The sequence below is a fragment of the Camelus dromedarius genome, chromosome 20 (genome assembly GCF_036321535.1).
Source record: "Camelus dromedarius isolate mCamDro1 chromosome 20, mCamDro1.pat, whole genome shotgun sequence".
Classification (NCBI taxonomy): domain Eukaryota; kingdom Metazoa; phylum Chordata; class Mammalia; order Artiodactyla; family Camelidae; genus Camelus; species Camelus dromedarius.
In genome coordinates, this window is record NC_087455.1 from 26,570,499 (window position 1) to 26,591,199 (window position 20,701).

Genomic DNA, 20,701 nt, shown 5'->3' on the forward strand with positions numbered 1-20,701 from the left:
TATACATATAGTTCTACATTAAATTAGTCCAAAAGACTTGCGATTCGGGTTAATTAACTGGCTGTCTCATTTCATAAATAATTTCAATTGTTTCATAGTTCTACATTTTATAAACTTCTAGGGACATTATAAAATCAAACAAGTCCACAAATGAATGTAGTCCCACTTTTTTCCCTAGATGATCAAGCTATTTTCACTTCTGCAGATAAATGTGTCTTCCATTAAGACTCTTTTTTCAGGTAACCGTACCTACAGTCAATATCACTGTGGCATATGTTGCAAAAGTGAAATTTTCCTTAAAGAGAAAAATCAAGAATGGGAAATCAAATATAGAATTGACATCTGTAATACGACTGAGTCTTTTTTCCACCCTCCCAAAGAAAGAGTTAATCAAATACCTATTTTTTGAGCAATTTCAACCCAAGTACAAACAGCTCTAAAAGTCAGTTTTCACATCGAGCTCCAAAGGAAGAAATTTCCTCACAAACTCCGTCCATTTTTCCTCCCCCATAACTGGTGCCTTCAATCAAGTTGGAAGGTCCATAGATCACAAACACTGTTTGCCCAGGCTGACCAATCTCTGAGGCAGGGGTTTTTTTCCCTTCAAGACACTTTGTGTTAACAGCTTGAGGGCGTTCAATCAGCACCTCTTTGATCTCGGCTGGAACTATAATTATTTAACATTGTTACACGGATTTCTATAATCCACCCCACCATTAAATCCCTTTTACGCCCTCATGTTCTGAGGCCTAATCTGCTTCCATACACTTAGTTTGTCTTCTCTGCTGGTCTCGTCAGGAGCCTGCTTTCTCCAACGTTCCGACTGATGGTTTTCTCTCTCTTCCCCTCTAATGAAATCATTTTCTCACAAACTGAAAACTGCCAAAACATCTTATGCATTTGGTCTGTTTTTAAGAGCTGCCTATTGAAAACCAGTGTCACCCACCATTCACTGCAAACTTGATTTTTTCCCCAATCCTACAGAATTCATTTATTTAGTGGAGTTTTTATTAAAATCATAGTAAGCATATATTTGATTTTTTAAAGGAATTTTTGTAAAAGTATTAAATTCCAAAGGACTTGTGATTGGGGTTAATGAAATGAAAAGCTGCCAGTGCTGCGGTTATTCGAAAACACAGGAGGAAGGATTTGGTAACATTTTGCACTTGCTTATTTCTTCTTCAGAAAGGGAACCAAGCAGTTCTAGATACAAGTCAAAGATACAGAACCAGCTGAGAATAGGGATCTCCCGAGTACAATCCAGTAAATATGTCTGCAGAGGTATTTGAAGGTAAGTTCCAAGAAGAAAAGGGGAAAAGGAAAGAGATAGGAAGGTATTGCAAACCCCTCAGAAAACCAAAAAGAAGAGCACAGAGGGCCCTGGAGAGAAGTGGGGATTCTGAGCCACGATCTTGGGCTCTATGGTTTAGCCAGCCACGTAATCATATTATCCTTGCTTCTATTATTTTCCCGTCCATGTTTTCTTTTATCTACTTTAATAATTCATACTATCATTTTATATTTCCTGTTTATCATAAGTCACCCTAAATCCTTTGTGGAATGAGGTTGAGCATGAGCAACAAATGCCTAAACTATTTAAAAAAAAAAAAACCTAAAATACTTTAACACTTCATATTCAACTGAAAGTTTCATTCCAATCAAGGATGTTGAATCCTATAGAAGAACTGGCTTTCTGTACAAAACAGACGCAAAGGGACTCAGCACTTCTATGGCCATGCAAAACCTACAGAAATGAAATGGAGAAGAAGAAACAAGGTTGAAATAAGATTTAAGACATAAAAAATCTGACTATCAAATAAAGGAGGAAGAGAATGGTGATGGTGATGATGATGATGATAACATCATGCTTACATCACTTATACTTACTCCGAGCCAGACATTCTCAGTATTTCACTAATGTAATGCTCACAAAATCCTATGAAGCAGGTACAGTCGTCCCTGGGTTTCCACAGGGGATTGGTTCCAGGACCTCCCACCATGAATATCAAAATTTTTGGGTGCTCAAGTCCTGTATATAAAATGGCACAGTATTTGCATGTAAACTACACACATCCTCCCATATACTTTAAGTCATCTCTAGATTACTTACAATACCAAATACAATGTAAACGTTACATAAATAGTTGTAAATAGAATGAAAATGCTATTTGATAGTTGCTGCTATGGCAAACTTAAGTTCTGCTTTTTGGAACTTTTTGGAATTTGTTTTTCAAGTACTTTCTATCCATGGTTGGTTGAATTCAGGGATCTGGAATCTGCAGATAAGGAGGGCTGGCTGTATGCAGCACTTCCATTTTACAGATGAGAAAACTGACAAGCAGGAAGATGACATAATTTGTCCCAATTACTGAGCTAAGTGGAGGAGAAGAATTTGAAAGCTATTATCATCTCAGATTGTATCTTCCACTACCTCACCACCCCTAGAAACTTGACCTTTCCATCAGTCTGAGACAAGGTAAGCTACCCGTCTCCATTTGCAGTGTGACACTAAGTAAACTATTTAAGTACTCTAAGACTTAACATCTTCATTTGTAAAATAGGGATGACCTGTCGGGTTTGTGAGGATTAAGGGAGGTAACCAACAGCATCACTTCATGTAGTGCCTAGAAAAAAGAAAATGTCTTCTGGAGGGATGTTGGCAGCATTACTGATCGCCACTCAGTGGGAATCCTGGCTGGGTCACTTCTCAGCTGTATTACAGACATACCTAGTTCTATTGTGTTTTGCAGATATTTTTTGCATTTGCATTTTTGACAAACTGAAGGTTTGTGACAGCCCAGTGTCAAGCATATACGCCAGCACCATTTTTCCAACAGTATTTGCTCACTTTGGGTCTCTGTGTTACATTTTGGTAATTTTTGCAATATTTCAAACTTTTTCATCATTATTGTATTTGTTATGGTGATCTGTGATCAGTGATCTTTGATGTTACTTTGATGAACGCTCAGATGATGGCTTGCATTTTTTAGCAATAAAGTATTTTTTAATTAAAATATGTACATTGTATTTTAGACATAACCCTATTGCACACTTACTAGACTACAGTATAGTGTAAACATAACTTTTAAATGCACTGGGAAACCAAAACATTTGTGTGACTTGCTTTATTGTGATATTTGCCTTACTGGGATGGTCTGGAACAAAATCCACAATATTTCCGAGGTAGGCCTCAAATTTAAATTTTTAAACCTTAATTTCCTCAACTGTAAAAATAAAACAAGGTGACTGGAGCCAGGATACTCAAAGAATGGCAGCTGTTAAGGTTACCAGTGTCTTCTAGGACAAAGCAAGATAAATAAATGGTAAATTAAACACAGTAAGCAAAAAGTTGTGCACTAAAAACAACTTTAGAGCTCACAAAAATTTTATTGAAGTATAAATTAAATGCAATAAAAGGCTTTAATGAAAAATATTACGCACTAGTAACAAATTCCTTGTTCGTATTTTAGAGGAGAAAGACAGAACCCCAGTTAGGTGAAGGGATGTCCAAATGTGGTCACAAATAAAGGCGCCATACTCAAGAAGGGCTCATTGTATGAAAAACAGAGAGAATGAAGTGGTGATGGGCACATTCTCTGGGGTCAAGCTGTTTCATCTCAATTCCATGATTATTTGCTTTGTGATCGTAAGCAGGTTACTTAATGTTCTGTGCCTCAGTTTCCTCCTTGGTCAAGAAGGAAACAATGAGAATTTGCTTGCTCTTATATTCCTCTTGCCTATGACAGTGACCAGCACATAGTAAACTCTCCATAAATATTAGGCACTGGAGATATGGACAGAAAGAAGAAAGTTACAAGTTCATGGCAGAGGAAAGTAGTGCCTAGAACAGAGTTTTAGGACTTCACATTAATTCCAGGTGAGTTTTATTTTGAACATTTCAAGAGAATAACACTCTGAAAAATAAATGCTTTAACTCGTCTGATTTACTGATTTTACTTTTATCAGCACTTTTATTTGTATGTTTTAGAATTTCTGAAAATGACTGTCAAGCCCAATGGATGAAATGTCTTGAATTATACAGATTTAAGAATAATAATTAATGAAGCCCAAAGGGAATCAGAAGTATTATTAAGTTCATGTACTTTTAAATAATGATTGAAATATTTCCTGCAAGTTTATAATAGTTACCTACAATGCCATTTTCATTTTACTTAATTAAAATACCTGATATAGATTTTTTCATTTTATTATGTTTACTGTTTACCTTTAAAAGTTAAAAACAATGAAACAAATCCAGAAAGCTGAGTTAACTAACAACCTCCTCTCTGATTTTAAAATGTGCTAGATTATTCTACTATACATTAATCATGAGTTACTGGCATGAAATGTTAGCCTTAAGTTATATGAGTTTGTAAAATAATTCACTTCCATTTTCCAGATAGAAAAACCTATTTTATAGAAAATTAATTTTGCCACATAACTGTAATTATGATTTTTAATGAATGGATAATTTGGGCTTTTCAAAATTATCTACTACTTGTTCTTTAAAATCAAATAATTTTTTCCTATAACACACATCAATATGTCTAAACTGTGGGGGAATAAAGTGCATTATATGTGGTTGAGTGCTTTTTAAAATCTCGTATTTTTTTCAAATTTAACATAAAATCTAAACTATTAAATTGAATAACTTAAAGGAGTTAAGATATTTTTTTCACAATGAATAAAGCGTTTTTTCCTTACAGAATAAGGATAAGGAAAACTCTTGCTTTTACATTGCTCAGAAAAAATGAGTGGGGGGGGGAGGGGACAACGGTTCTGAGCAGAGACTCTGGGGCGAGCTGTTGCTGGCTTGCTCCCTAGCAGCACTTCCAGATCACTGCTTTCCTGGGTTTGAGATTTGGGTGTGGGGGGAAACCTTCCTTCTTCTTTTACCACTTTCAACCCATTTTGAACACATATTTATTAATGATGCTGGCAACTGTTATTATCCAAATCTCTACAGAATTCTGATCAGAGCTGGTGCAACAGGCTGTTGCCTAGATGTTTAATGTGAGTCCCTATCTCACTCCTAACCCCAGTTCACCGCCTACAGTAATGCAGGTGGGTGACATTTTCTCTGCCTGCGATGCTGGAATGTCACCCCCTCCACCAGCTTCTCTCCCTCCAGCTTCCCACTGCACACAAAGCAAAAAGGCTTCCACTGGCCTCCCAGAGCAGAGGCAGGTGCCTCTCTCTGGGCTTCCTTTATGTTCTCTCATGACTACTTGTATGTCCTTGTTCTTCAGCTTGGGATAAAACTTCTGTTGGCAAGAAGTTAAGCCTCTCCCTCTTGAGATCTTTTTCTTTACTCTCTCCAAAGTCCCCAAGAGCCAGTAGCACTTCCAAATTCCAAGAGGTCAGTCAGGCCCCTGGAGCCCCAGCTTCGCTTTCTGTTCCATGGTATCTCTAGTGAACATGGGCCCCGCATACAATGGTGGATTCCCCGTCTCCGCTGAGTGATACCCAAGCGGGCTCAAGTCTTTTGCAGTCTGCCACGATGCCCACCTTAGTCTTCAGGGTTTGGTTCACTTAATTCACATCACATCTCAGATCAGCCATTCTTTCCCAGAGCAGGACCCCAGGATGTGTTAGCTGGCCTCACTAGGAGTTCCAGATTTAGGAACAAAGTGTAGGGAAAACAGCCCTCTCTCTCAAAACCTTAAGCCCTACTGTTGAGTCCTGGCTTTGCCTGCCTTCCACAAATATTCCACTTTCCAGCAGACTTTAGTTAAGGTCACCCTATCAAACCTGTTATTCACAACCTGAATTGTGTCTCTTCCAAGATTCACAGGTTGAAGCCCTAATTCCCAATGTCACAGTATTTGGAGGCAGGAGCTCTCTGGAAGTAATTTGGTTAAATGAGATCATAAGTGTAGAGCCCTAATCCCATAGGATTGGTGTCCATATAAGAACAGGAAAAGACATCAGGATTGTACACACACAAAGGAAAAACCCTGTCTTGACCCAGCGAGGAGGTGGCCACATACAAGCCAAGAAGAGAGGTCTCACCAGAAACCAAACCTGTGGGCACCTTGATCTTGGACCTCTAGCCTCCAGAATTGTGAGAAAATTAATTTCCGTTGTTTAGGCCACCGAGTCTTTGGTCTTGTGTTACGGCAGCCTGAGCAGACCACTATAAACCACAATTTAGGGAAGAAGTGGTGGCGTCCGGTTGACTGCGCCCACACAGAAAGCCCCACGGGCTGCATGTGCAATCAGCCCTCCACCCCAGTCCCCTCCTCAGAGCGGTGCGAAACTCCTGGTTCTTATACTTGCAGAGTTAAAAAAGTCTACTCAGGTGACTTCTTTTATTAAAAAAAAAAAACAGTTTTCAGAAGTCACTACTGCCAGCTATAGTATTAGAAATTGCAGACATGATATCTTTAGGCTTTACATCATTTATCACCCTAGTTAACAGCCACTGCATTAATCACATTATGAAAATTATTGTTTACATATCCAGTGTTCCCTTTTTATTCAATTTTCAGAGTAACGAAAATTACTGAGGAAGATGGTAATTTTCTTGGAAAGCATCTAATTTAAAGAAAAAAAAATGGGTAGAGGGAACTGAAAAAACAAACACTCTGATGGCAGAAAACGTCTTCTGCTCGTTTTTCTTTTGGCTAGCTTGCATTGGTTCTATATAGAAAATATAACTTTAAATACCATAAAATTAAATAATGCAAAAAATTGTTTACTTAAAATACATACTAAAAGAAGTGCTGTCAATCTCAGATACTCAGTCATTTTTATATTCTCTGTTGGGCTTACAGCTTATTTAATTATGTAAAAAATGCCCTGTTCCCACCTTTATTAGAATGTACTCGTGTATTTCTCCTTTTCATTTTATTTTATATTATTAATACAATGTTCAAAAATGAAACAATCTTGATGAATTAATATTAAAAAAATTAGTGGGGGAAAAAACCCAAAGAATTTGTTAAAATTCCATTCAATCTAGAAGGCTTGTGAATGTTTTTACCCAGGGTGTCAGTTGAAAAGAATGTTATACTTCCTGTTAGTATCAAGAGATTTTGCCATAAAAACTCAAAATAAGACATTTCTCTGAATATTCAACCTAATATAAACTTACGTTTAACATCAAATAACTATTTTCATTACTTTCCTGTATGTGACAATGTACTCAATAAATTTTTTTGCAAACGTGCAGCACTTTGCAATTTTCTCTTATGTTCACCTAAAATATGGCCCACAGAGATTCTGCCAAATAGGACTCTGTTGCTGGCAAGAGGCTCAGACTCTCCCTTTTGAGCCTTCCTTTCTTATTTCCCTCAAGCTCTCCAAGAACCTCCAAGATCCAGCGCCACTTCCAAACCCCAGCAAGACCAGTTAGGCCACGGGAGACCCTGCTTTGCTATTTGATCTCCAGGAAATGGCTTATATTAAAGTTTCTTTAGGTTTCTTTGCTGATCTTTTACCAAACTCTTTCATTGTCTTTTGGGTTGTTTTTTTTTTTTTAACAGTTTATAGATATAACAGACCTTCAGCAGGTCGTCTCTTGGCTATGTCTGGGTTCCCAAGCATGACTTAAAGATACTTTAGTGTCCATTACCTTTCAGAAAGCCTCTCCATTCCTCAGGACCAAGAATGAGGGGAAGGATAGCACCTTCTAGGTGAGGTAGGGCAGGTTTAACTGCAAAGTGGATGCTTCCATACAGGCAAAATGGCAGCAAGTTTACTACACATGCTATGAAATTATACTTTACAAAAAACTCAACATTTCCTATCTGTCATTAACAACTTAAGAGTGCGTCCAATGAGAATTTCTCACTCTGCGCTTGGAATCACTTGAAGAGATCATTATTGCTGTGTCATCTCCTCAGCTTTATGTCTCTCCCCCCAGCAACCTCCCTTCCCTTCCCTCGCCCTCTGTGCAAGCTGATCCCTCAGCCATTTCCCATCACCCCTCCCACTCTGCAGTAGGTGACCTTCCTCTCTCTTTGCTTCCACTGCACACTGTACATGCCTCTACAACTAAATCCATAGCAATGTATTTTAATTACCTCATCATTTGTCTGTCTTCTTTGCACTATGAGCTTTTTGAAGGTAATCTGAGTCCAAGTCATCTTTTTATCCTTGGAGTCTGGCACACCGTTATTCTTCAGTAAGTGTTCGAACTAATTAAATTAATTAATTCAATGCGGGTCTGCAAAAGTGCAGGGGAAGAGGTACAAGATCTGGCAAGCATATGCAAATCATATTTACAAGTGAGTAAGTTGCAAGCTCCAAGTATCAATCTTGTAAACAGAGTAGGAGTTTATTACAAAGACAAAGATACAATCATCCCCAGGTCCAAATGTACTCCTGAGGTTAAAACAACAAAAACAGTAACAGTAACAAAATACTAGCTGTTAATCAGTTTGAATACTAGAAAGAGGGGAAAGCATACCTCTAACCTATATAAAATTTGTAGTAAGTTATTATATAATATATTATTATTAAAATTAGCATATCAATTACATTAAAAGTGATAAAAATCCAAAAAAAGTCTACACACAAACTATTTGGTAAACCAGTTACTGGGGGATAAAAGTTGAAATAATAAAATTTAAGAGAAATGAAAAAAAAAGAAAAACGTATTACGTAAACCCTGAAGATACGACAGGGACAGTAAACAAAAAATAACTTTAAAATAATTTATAAAAGTTAATGGAGAGTGGATTCAGAATAGCTTACTATGAGAACATAAATTTCTTTGGAGGCACATTCCTCAAGTTTGAAAGATTGTAAGGTAGAAATAAAATGGTGATGAACAATTTATCAATAAACAGTTTCATAGAAACCCAAATACGTTTTATATTTATTTGCCAAGAGGACGCTAGAAGAGTTTTTTCCAATAGCTGACTCCATCTGCTTGTCTTCCCTCCCACTTCAACCGACCACAGTCTGGTTTCAGCTACCAGAGCTCCAATGAAATAGTTCTAGCTAAAACCACTAGTATCCACACGGCACTAAATTCAAGGAGAGTCTTTAAATCCGTCTTGACCTCTCAGCAGCGTTTAACCCAAGCATGATTCCCTCCTTCTTAAAACTATTACAATCTCCTGGTTCTCCTATCCTGTCTGGTCCCTCCTTCTCAGAGTCTCTTGATGACACTTCTTCCTCTATCCTTCTGCTAGAGACAGGCGTTCTTCAAGCTTCATATCCAAGACCTCTCTATATATTTCCATCTACTCCCATGCATTCCATTGCCGTGCATACGATGCTGACTCTCCAATTTCCATCTCTAGATGACGCCTGTCTCCAAACTTCCCTGTCCTGTATTACCAATGTTCTACTCAACAGCTCCACTTGGACGTCTCACAAAAATTGCAAACAACATATGAAAAATCTAGTTCATCTTTCCCTCAAAACATGCCTTTCCTTCAGTGATCCTGACCTCAGGGAATGGCAACAAAATACTCTAAAGTTGAGCAAGCCACATGCAGTCACACCCTCAAATATATCCAGTGCTTTCTATGACCCTCTTTCACCTCTTGATAAGACTGCTGTATTTCTATTGCCCTTCTTCTACCCATTCTATATTTATCAGTCAACATAGTTTATTTTAATGCAATTATGAGTGTGTGGCTTATATGCATAACATGTCTTCAAACTGATCTTGAAATTAAATCCAATGATAGTATTATGAACTACAAGGCCCTGAGTCATCTGAACATACTGCTTACTTTACCAGTCTTACACCACTGTTTCTACCCTATATGATTCTGAAATATGTAATGAGAAAGAATTAAGCGCATATCTGCTCTTTCCTGTATAAACAGTATTCAGGGGTAGCTGAGTTGTAGATGAGGGAATGATTTTCAGAAGTTAGTAAGTTAATAATACAGAAGGAATGATAAAATGTGAAAAATCACCATTTTGCAAGCCCTAATGCATATATCATGGATCCTGGCAATGATCACTAGGTGAAAAGGTGATGAGAAACTACAATGGATGGATGAGAAGAAAACACCTGATCTGCCTGATATGTTGTAATATCACAAGTTGGGCACCCACTTGGATGTGCTTCCTGATAAGATGCAAGAGAAGGCACCCAACAATGTACATGCAGTATCATGCCCATAGTATCGAACCTGAATTTATTCAAGGGTTTCCATTCAACTACCAATCTACAAAAATGGGTTTTACCTCGTGTACCCAATCAATATTACCCTTTCAAATAATCTAGTAACCAGTTCCAAATGTACAGCCCATGAATAGCAAGTGTATGTATTTCTATGTACTTGCTTTTATTTTCTGCAGTTCTAAACTACTTCTACTTTGAGTGTACGTCACTGTGTTGGTCTTTACTTATCCTTCTGAGCCCGATTAAGTCCTTTTCTACACCAGACAAAATAAAAACAAATAATTACATGTTTTAGGTTTTCTTTTTTCAACTTTTCAGATATGAGTGTCAGTCGTATCTTTAGGTATCTTCTCCGGGTATAATGCTAAGTCAAGGAAGACAATCAATGTTAAAAATCCTTTGTCCAAAATAAATACCCAATGCATACATTTTAATAGAAGAGATCAGGAAAGGGATAGCAAAGGTTTTCCTTATATCCTACTGACAAGTGACTTCCTGGGGTGCCCTAGAGAATTCTAAGCCGAATTATGGCTCAGGAGGAAAGAGCACAGCAGAAGCCCTTTTACTGAACAAAACTGGGGTAAGTTGCTAATCAAAACAGCCAAACCTAAGAATGATTTTTAAAATAATAATAGAAGCATTATATTTTAACTTACAATATACAAAAGCATATTTGATAATCAAACTTCTTTGACGTAGGGCCTGGACCTTTTATTGCTGGATAAGCCCACATTCATAAACAACATTCAAATGCTTCCTCTATAATTTCTAGTTTGACTCATTAGAGGGAGGGTGTAAAAGCACTTGCAAAGCCACCTAAGGGTAGTTTTTTTCAACATTTTTATGATTTTCTCCCTAATTCTTTACCATTATTTTGTCCACACCTAAATGCTTTAGTTTTTTCTCTTTATCCAGTCTTTTGAAGGCTTCAATATGGTTGCCATAGAAACAATGTATCTTTTTGCAAATATATTTAACTGGTTTAGACTAGTTAAAAATCAATTAAAAATTACAGAAAGAAGGACAGTTGGCAAGCATACAGGTGACAATCTACATAACACCTTTCTAGCTCCAGGCCTCTGTATTGTTTTGCTGGGACTGCAACGTGCAATAAACTGAGTGGCTTAAATGACAGAAATGTAGTATCTCACAGTTCTGGAGTCTACAAGTCCAAGATCATGGTGTCAGCAGGGTTGAGTCCTTCTGGGAGCTCTGTGAGAGAATCTGTTCCGTACCTCTCCCATAGCTTCTGGTGATGTGCCAGCAATCCGTGGCCTTACTTGGCTTTTAGGAGCATCATCCCCATCTCTGCCTGCATCTTCACAGAGTGTTTTCCCTGCCTGTGTGGTCTGTCTCCAAATTTCCCCTTCTTATGAGCACGCCAGTCATGCTGGATGAAGGACCCACCCTAATTCAGTACGACCTCGACTTAATTACATTTGCAATGATCCTATTTCCAAATAACATTATATTCTAAGGTACTAGAACTTAAGACTTCAACGTGTGAACTGTGAGGGGACCCAACTTAATCCATAACAGTCTCAATCAGTACATTTTAGAGAAAAGGTGAAATTTTAGTTTCATTAAGGGAGCTTCTACTGTAAAAGGTTGATTGAGGAATTTTGCCAGGATAGACAGGGTGTAGGATAGGAAAGAATGTGTTGCCATATATTTTTCTGGGATCGTGATATACTTAAAACATTTGACACTGTTTTTTATTTTCCAGCAGTGTGTTTGAGGAAAAGGTCACTGCAAAGAAAGGGCTAAAAAAAGTAATCTCAATTCATTATCTTTTAACTTGAATTTCTCAATTAAACTTGTGCAAACAAATTAGATGTTTGCAAATTCTAAAACAAGTCATTATCTAAATATCCTTAATTCTGATTCTTGCACTACTGAGGAAACATTAATAATAATAATAATAATAATAATAATAATAATAATAATAATAATAATAATAATAATAATAGATATATTGTATACAATTCTTTATAACTCAGAAACATATCTTTCCCAACAATAATCATAAGTCCTTTGCCTTCAACCTACCATTTTTTTTGGTTAAGTTTATGTGTGCCCTAATTCTGTATCAGAGTGCAAACTGGAGTAAAGGAATAAGATAAAAAGAACTTTTTTACTGTGTTTATGTGGCATTCTGTTCTACAAAGAGTAAGGCTTTCACCTTTTAATCTGATATTCACTTAACTACACAACAGAAGATTTATTTTGACCCCCTCTTGTTTCATAAGGGGCTCAAAAGTCTGTAGCAATTTTTGACACTTTTGTTATAATGTTTTTCTGAACCCCCCTCCACACACACACACACACACACACACACACACACACACACACACATTCCTCCCTGCCTCATTTTCATATGGACACAAAGCGTTGGGATAAAATGATGGTTCATTATAGTGGTACAGAGCTCTTATCTTCATCCGGCAAGAGTCATTTCCTTCCAAAGATTGAAATGCAAATGTGAAAATTAATGATAACTGCATTATCTGATAGCAGAGATAATACCAATTCACTGTCAGAGTAATACACAGTCATTCTACGATTTCCTCCGCTTCTCACAATATTCTTCTTACTGTCAGACTATATCTATGGTTAACTATGTTTCATAGGTTTCTGTTAATTTACTTCAAATGGCATTTCCCAGATCTTATATCTACCACATTTTCCCAATCAAAAAGGGAACGAAATCAGAACTGTAATCTCCAAGCCCTTCTTTGGACTAGTAAAGGGGAAAAAAAAAAAAACTGTATCATTAGTGTGTGCTTCTGTCTCACAGTGGTCTTCCAGCTGCTGTTCCGCTTTACACAAAACACTCCCCGTCCTCTCAGCCTTATTTAAGGCACAGAGCACAACTAGCCTGATCACCTGCGTGGATACACAACACTGAACAGCAACTGAATGAGGCGACTACTTATAGATTTCCTGACCAATTTTTAGTCCAGATGCAACAAGTACACAGATCTGACTTTATGCTAGACATTTATTCTTGAAAATGAATTTCCATAAAATTTCTTTAACTGCATTATGTTTTAAGTCCAGTTGAATAGAACGTAGTTAATATCACCCTATGGTAATTTTAACATAGTAAAATCATTTCGCAAAGTTAATTCACTATACAAATGTGGGCTTATCATCTACAAGGCATTGTAATGGCTACTAAGGCATAACTGCCAAAACGATACTACAGGTAACATTAAGAGCTATTCAGTAGCACGTGTGATGCTCTGATCTCCATGCTTTACATAGAAAATCTCATTAATGAGGTAGTTATTATAATTAGCTCCATTTTGTAAATAAGGAAACAATTGATAGGTGGGAAGACCAATATATCAACAGAAGTATTTTTGGTCTTCTCCACTCATTACACTACTCCAAAATAATTTATCCCCGATGGTAACTCAGGTTTCCACTTATCAACCTAGGAGCAAGTTATGCTGTTCAGTAATACATAAGACACACACAAAAAAAGATTCCTAATTTTATTCTATTAATCCTTCAAATCATACAAGGTCTGACACTCTACTTTGTTTTTATTGAAATGGCCCAAATGGTTAACATATACTTATCAAAATGTATTTAAATTGAAGTACATGATTAGCTAGAAAAGTTCATGTCAAAGAATCTAAATGACTGCTTGCTCAAAATTTTATACCTATGTATATTTGCGTTAACACGTGTTATTTGGGGCTACGTGTACTTATCTGCACAGTCTGAGTAACATGATACGCTCCTTTCCTAGAGCTCCTGGAAATTTCAATTGCAGCTGCCGTAAGACCTAGGTCCATTCACTATCAGACCAGAGAAATCAAATTATTCATTATTCCCAAGTGCAAAAAGAACTAACCATATTTTTAATAACATAAGCCAGAGAGTTGGCATTCTTAGAGTTGATTTATGTAAGATGTGACTTTTAAGGTACTCATTTCATAGAAGTAAATTATGAATTTATAATGATTTACTGGGATTCTCTCTCCCAAGTCTCCTTCTAAATCTAAATACACAAGTCAGCACTCCAGAATTTGGCCACAGATTGCAGCTCTAAAGACTTTTATTAAAAGAGGGAGCCAGAGATGTAAACACTGTTTTCAAAATAAGGGCAACATTTCAACTGCTGGCCAATGTGGGAGGTCTTAGGGCAAGGGAAGGCCATTACCATCTAACAAACCCCACGCCCTCAGCTAGGTATTTTATATATATATCATCTCTTTCAAATTTCATTCTCATAACAGTATTACAAAGTACTTATTATTCTTCCCATTTTAAAGATAAGGGAACTGAGGTCCTGGCTGTTTAATACGCCCAAGGTTACGAGGCCATAAGTGTCAGCATGTGAACTCAAACAAAGATCTGTTTGGCTTTAAAATCTGTATGTTTTCTTCTGTGGTCCAGACCATTCTATACTTTCTAGGTTGACTTCCTTAATTACTGCATTCTACCTATCTACACTACATGAATAATTAAAGACGGCTTAAAGGAAAGAAATGACATCAACAAGAGAGAGTGTGGACAGCATTATATTACGTCTTTGGACTTCTCTCTAGCACCTTTCACAGTTATTAGTGTACAATCGCTATTTCTTGAATAATTAAATGTATAAGAATATTGGCAAACTGAATTACTTGTGAGGGTGGTAAAAGAAAATGTATTTACTTAAAGAAGACAGAAATGATATAAGTGACATATAGGCAAATACAGATGAAAAGGAAGAACAGTGGACAACAAGTATCATATGAATTAGATTCCTGCAGTGTTGGGGTAATTTTTTTAAGAGCAAGAAAAAATAAAAATTGAAAATAGACGTAAAACACTGAATTAATGAGGTAACAATTTTACATTGGCCTGAACTTTGCTAGCTTCATGTGGGTCTAGCATCCCCCTCAAATGCTGAAGGATTCAAGAACTTGAAGATTATTTCAGTAAGAGTCACAAATATTTAAACATTAAAGAATTTCACCACAGAAATGTTTGCAAATGTAAGATAATTTTCCTAAAGACTGTTTAAGGTTCTCCCTAATCATAAGCATTAACAAAGGTGTGAGCAATTTCTAAATGTGCCCTTTTAGATGAATAACAAATAAGGGAAAAAAATTTGCACCGGGGAATTTGCATTTGATAAAAATAGAACACTTCAGAAGGGAGGTGATTCATTACTGAATTGAGCCATCAAGAAAAGCTGCAGAGTCGTCTTCAATCAAACTTTAAAAATAAGATAAATCCTGATCCATCTTAAATGATGTCAGCTCTACACCTCACATTCTTTAGATAATTACCCTGTCCTCTGATTCTGTTCTAATTTTAGAGACATCTATCTATCTCAGAGTGACTATCAGGCTGGCGGGAGGGCCTTAAAATTAGGAGACCTTGAAACCACACCTGGCTCATTACTTCATGCCTTAACTGATAATTTGTAGCTAAATTCAAAACTAGACACTTCATATTATAAACGTTTACCCTTGTGTCAGATGTACTACTGGACTTTAAAAAACGACAAGAAGTATTTGTAAAGGTTCTGCTTTGAGACAACAATTTCCAAGCCATAATCTTATGTGTATGATCTGATTTAATACTCACAAAAGCCCTAAAAGGCATAAATATCACCCCACATTTTACAAATAAGAATAAAGGCACAGAGAGATTAAGCAACTTGCCAAAAATCATCCAGCAAGTAAGTGGCAAATGCAGGATTTGAACTTAAACCTTTAGATCCTAGAGCTCCTTTTCTAACTTGTTTGGAGTAGAGTGTCTTCCAAACTTGGAAATTTTTCTTTCCTTAATACAGTTGGAAAATACCCATAATTTTTTTGAATAACAAAATTTTGGGTAAAACTGTTGATGCAATCACTGTTCATGCAACAGCAAAAGTGCAAGAACATCTTGAATACTTCCTCTGGATTGAAGGAAAGCAATGAACATTCTACCTTAAAAGATAAATATCCAACAGACGATCTTCTGTTATGAATCAACCTCATCAATCAGAGGGTGTCAAAATAATAAACCTCCTTTTTTGACAAAACACCTGTAGGAAAACACATGTTACCGATTTTACAGTATACAAAGGAAGAATTTTCTCCGTGCGTACCTGCTTAAAGGCGTATGATTTTCCTTTAAAGTTTTTACATATTCATGTGTGCCACAGAAAAAGAGTATAAATATTTTCACCAATATCAACTAAATAAAATATTTATTAAATCAGATACATTAAATACCATTTAACTCACAGATATAGAAAACAAACTGTGGTTACCAGGGGGAAATTGGGTCAGGAAGGAATAGATTAGGAGTCTGGGGTTAACAGATGTACGTTACTTTATATAAAATAGATAAACAACAAAGACCTAGCACAAGGAATTGTATTTAATTTCTTGTAATAACCTATAATGGAAAAGAAACAAAAAATATGTATGTATATATGTATAACTTATGTATATGTATAACTCTTATGTATGTATATATATGTATAACTGAATTGTTTTGCTGCACACCTGAAACTAACATTGTACATTGACTACACTTCAATAAAAAATAAGAATTTTTTTTAAGTGAAAAATCTTATCCTGCATGACAACATCATGCTTTACCCTTGCTCCCCTCTCTTTCTCTCTTTTTTCTGTTTTAGCTAACATGCAGCTTTATTTCTGGAAAAAGCTTCCTGAAAAAGGAAGCATTGGGTGTGCAGTAGATGTTAGTAATTCACCACCCCCTGAATTTGCTTTCTTACTCCCAAGTCACAGGGAGCACTGTGGGCCCCAGACTTGAGCAAAGAGGAAAACCAGCCACCTCTAAGTTTGCTCCTTTGAGAAAATCCAGAATGTATCCTTTGCAAGTAGGCATATCAGAAAGGACATATTATCTAATTTAAATGTAAAAGCTCTTCTAAATTATCTATGCAAACTTAATTCCACAAATAAAGATCCATACAACGTAAAGTTCACTCACCCTCTTTAATTTAAATGTAATCCAGAAGAAAAAATGTAAAATTTTTCCAAAGGTTTATTTTGTTGTTGTTGTTTTTTTCAGTCAAAAGAACTCTTCCTTACATTAAGACAGAAGCATTATGTAGTGAGGTAAAAATGCCAGATGTCCGCATTTTCTTTCAAACTCTTAAAATGTGGTATTATGGTACTTTAAATATAATACGTTTTGATCCAAAACCTTGTGCAACATTATGTTATAGTAGACAGAGTACAAACATTTGTGTGTATCATGAATAACATTAGAAATGACATCATAATAATCAGATATACTGTATCTTCATTTTTGTTTGCATTATATTTTCCAGCTGCTGGGTTCAGAAAATTACCACTGGAGTTCCTCTCTTCTTCACGCATAGCAGAGAGCAATTTGCAAAGTCATGCAAGGGTGAAAATGTGACTGAAATATAGGGATCTTTCTTAATGAAAAATGTTACTGCTTTGGAAATTATGGCTAAAACTATTTCAAAATTTGCTTATATCCATAAGCCCTATGACATAATAGTCTCCATTTATAAATATACCATCAATTGTAAATTAGTTGGCACCAAATACAAAGATTTCCATCCACGGAGTTCTTGTGAACTGTATGTATTTATAGAAAATTATGTTGGTGTTCTGGAGTACTTTAACAGCTTTTGTTTTTCTTGAAATGATTAAATATCAAGATCTTTAAAGTCAAATTTAATTTTCAGTCATAAAAATGAAAATATAACCAAAAAACCTTCACTCAAAGGGAGGCATCTGTTACTGTTTTCTACACTTCTAAATACATATTGAGATTCCTCAGTCTATGACTTAACAATATGATTAAACTGAAAATATTTCTTTGGAGTATTGTTACCTCTTTGAAGCTTTAAAAATATGCCCAATTTGAATATGGATATAGCACAAAGATTTCTTTTCAAAGAAAAAGCAAGTAGGATTGACTAAATTCTTACAATGAGTATGAAAGAATACAAAGAAGGAAACTTCAAGCAGAGGTAACACTTTGGTTTTTATAGTTCGTTTATCAAAGATAAAAATCTTCTTTAAATAATGATACTTATCCAGCTTCTCATGTAATCAACATACAAATATATATTTTTTTAAGTCAGAGGTGAGAGTGTAAGAGTTTTATAATTTAATTAAAATTTAAGAAAAAAAAGTGAATTCCTGATAGTAGCAACAGATAGATGGTTGAACATTTAATTTTTTGTCCTACCTGGTCCATCCCAGTCGTCTGTCTCAGCTCCGGGTTGCCCTGGTTTCTCTGACTGTGTGTCTCCATCTGATTCTGCTGCCTCCTGGACTCCATCATCGCCTGGAAAACACCAACACACAGAGAGAAAGGGGCATGATTACAGCCCTCTATTTGACATTCAAATCCTCCTAGAGGGATGTTCTTAGCATGTGTCTAATTACATATTTGTTACATATGCTGTCATTACACTGAATAGGTCTATAACTAGTCATTTTGATATCTATTATGGCTTTATAATAAAGAAAATCAACATCAGCCACTATAAATATTTAGACACAATAAAGTCATCATTATAAATAAATAAACTGCTATAAATGATTAAAAAAACCCTTCCATAAAAATTTTCATTTGGAATTATTAATATTAGACAGAAGAAGAAAGCAGTATATAATTTTTGTAGTGCTTTCAATACAGAAAACCATAACTTGCTTATTTCCAAATTACAATTTTTACAAAGGCAAGAAAGATGCAACAGAAAAAAAATACTATAGGAAAAGGCATATTTATGTTTTGGGTTGAATTTAAGTTTTCTGAAGATTTTCTTTTCCCCCAGCATTAAACTTGCTAAAACTTGGTTGTATTTATTTTAAAAATGAGCATAAAAAAGCCATAACTGAATGGTTATCATATAAGATAAGCTTGTGACTCAAGACTTTACAATGCAGGAAGCTATAAACCTATACTTGTTCTTCAACAAGTACAGCTAGTTTGTACAATTGCATGCCTTCATTTTCACATAAGAAAAGAAAAACAATGTGATATATTTATATAACATAAAAGTATGGTTATGGCAAAGGAGAAACACATTAATATGCAATTACATTTTAAAAGTAAAAAGTCTAATCTGTAAGTACCTTCATTTTAAGTGATAATGTAACAAAGTATGTGCAGCTTTAAGGAAAAGTAATCAACTTTAATACAGAGCACACAAAAATATTAAATAATTCCTACTTATAAATGATAAGAGAAATCAGAAAAAAAAGAATAACAAGGAAATGTGATGACAGAAATAAAAAAGAATGTATACCAAAAACAGGGCAACTAAACTTTGAGTCTAATAATGCTAACATTTTAAAGTTAAATTGCTTGCTCTCTAAAGTATTCAGTAACTATTTTCCATATAGTTGTCAAATCTCTAATAGTACTTAAATCTTTTATTATTATACCAAAAAAGTCCACTGAATCTTTAAAGTCTTTCAAAGTAACCTAGAAAATACAGAATTTTCAGGAAACAATTATTATTACAAATGATAACAGTGTGATGTTAGTATGAGTCTTGAACTTCCAACTCCATAAATTTGATATTCATTTCTATATATAGCTTCACAAAAGTAAATCACTTTTTAAAGTGAAATAAAGGTAAAGAGAGATAATGTGGAAACCCAGTAACAGCTCTGTTGAACTTAATTTCCTTAACAGAGGAGTTCTGGTTCTGGTGACTAACAAAAATAAAACACATACCCCACACCACCAAACTCCATGTCTGGAACTGAAGGCTCTTTGAAAACTGAGTTATCTCTTCCTTTCTGGATGATCAAAATGAACAGCAATGAAGTTCTATACAGAGAATGTTTACTGAGCATCTACCATGTTTAAGGAACTGTGGAAGGTGGATTAGGATATATATGGGAAAATACAGTACCTTTGTGAAAGTAGTATGAAACTCATTAAAGAGAGTACATTCACAAATAATGAGAGCGCAAGACAAGGTACAAAGGCTCAGTAGTAAGGTAAGAGTTTGAATCTTCTGAGCTCCTTTTTTGCAAGTCACACCCAACATAGACACAGCAACCAATTATCTTATGAGAGCAGGGGAAGAGATCTGCTCTCACCTCTCAGACACAAATAGGGCTGGTTCTTTGTCTGAACACACAAGTAGACTCTGTGGCCTTTTAGTGTATTGAAATACTTCTAGCCCTGAACTAACCAAGTGCCCCTCAGTGCAGCCTAGCCTGGCCCAGCCCCTCCCTACAGTGCCCACTCCTGTCTCCCCTCACCCAGAAACTAAAGGATTAAAACCTAGTCAGCAGGAGGTTTATGGCATCAACAGACTGGTCAGATCCTAGGCTGCACCAGTTGTTAAATATCTCAAATACTATTCCTGCATATATGTGAGTATTGAATGAATGCCAAGTAATTAGAAGCTTGGCATAATTAGAATCATAAAATGTAAGCTCTGGTGGAGAACCCTGATGCTTCCCATGACCTGGTTAGTCTTGCCTGCCCTTTCCTGCTGGCCCCAATCAACTCTCATCTCTCCCCGTCCTGCTTTGTGCACCATGGAGGCTGACTTCTGTGGACTCCATCACTGGGGCTCCCTTGTTATCTGATGACTGGTTGAGTTCAGTCAATGGGAGGTACTGGCAGCAGATC

General features: G+C 36.0%; 1 protein-coding gene across 4 annotated transcripts in view; it reads right to left on the reverse strand.

Moving 5' to 3' along the window:
* ZFPM2 (zinc finger protein, FOG family member 2) overlaps positions 1-20,701 on the reverse strand; it is a 428,417-nt gene that overhangs the window by 298,886 nt on the left and 108,830 nt on the right. For all 4 annotated transcript variants that reach the window (XM_031439479.2, XM_031439478.2, XM_064476900.1 and 1 more), the window contains one exon: positions 18,290-18,388. In XM_031439479.2, coding sequence (XP_031295339.1) covers positions 18,290-18,388 — 99 coding nt within the window. The remainder of the gene's footprint in view (positions 1-18,289; positions 18,389-20,701) is intronic.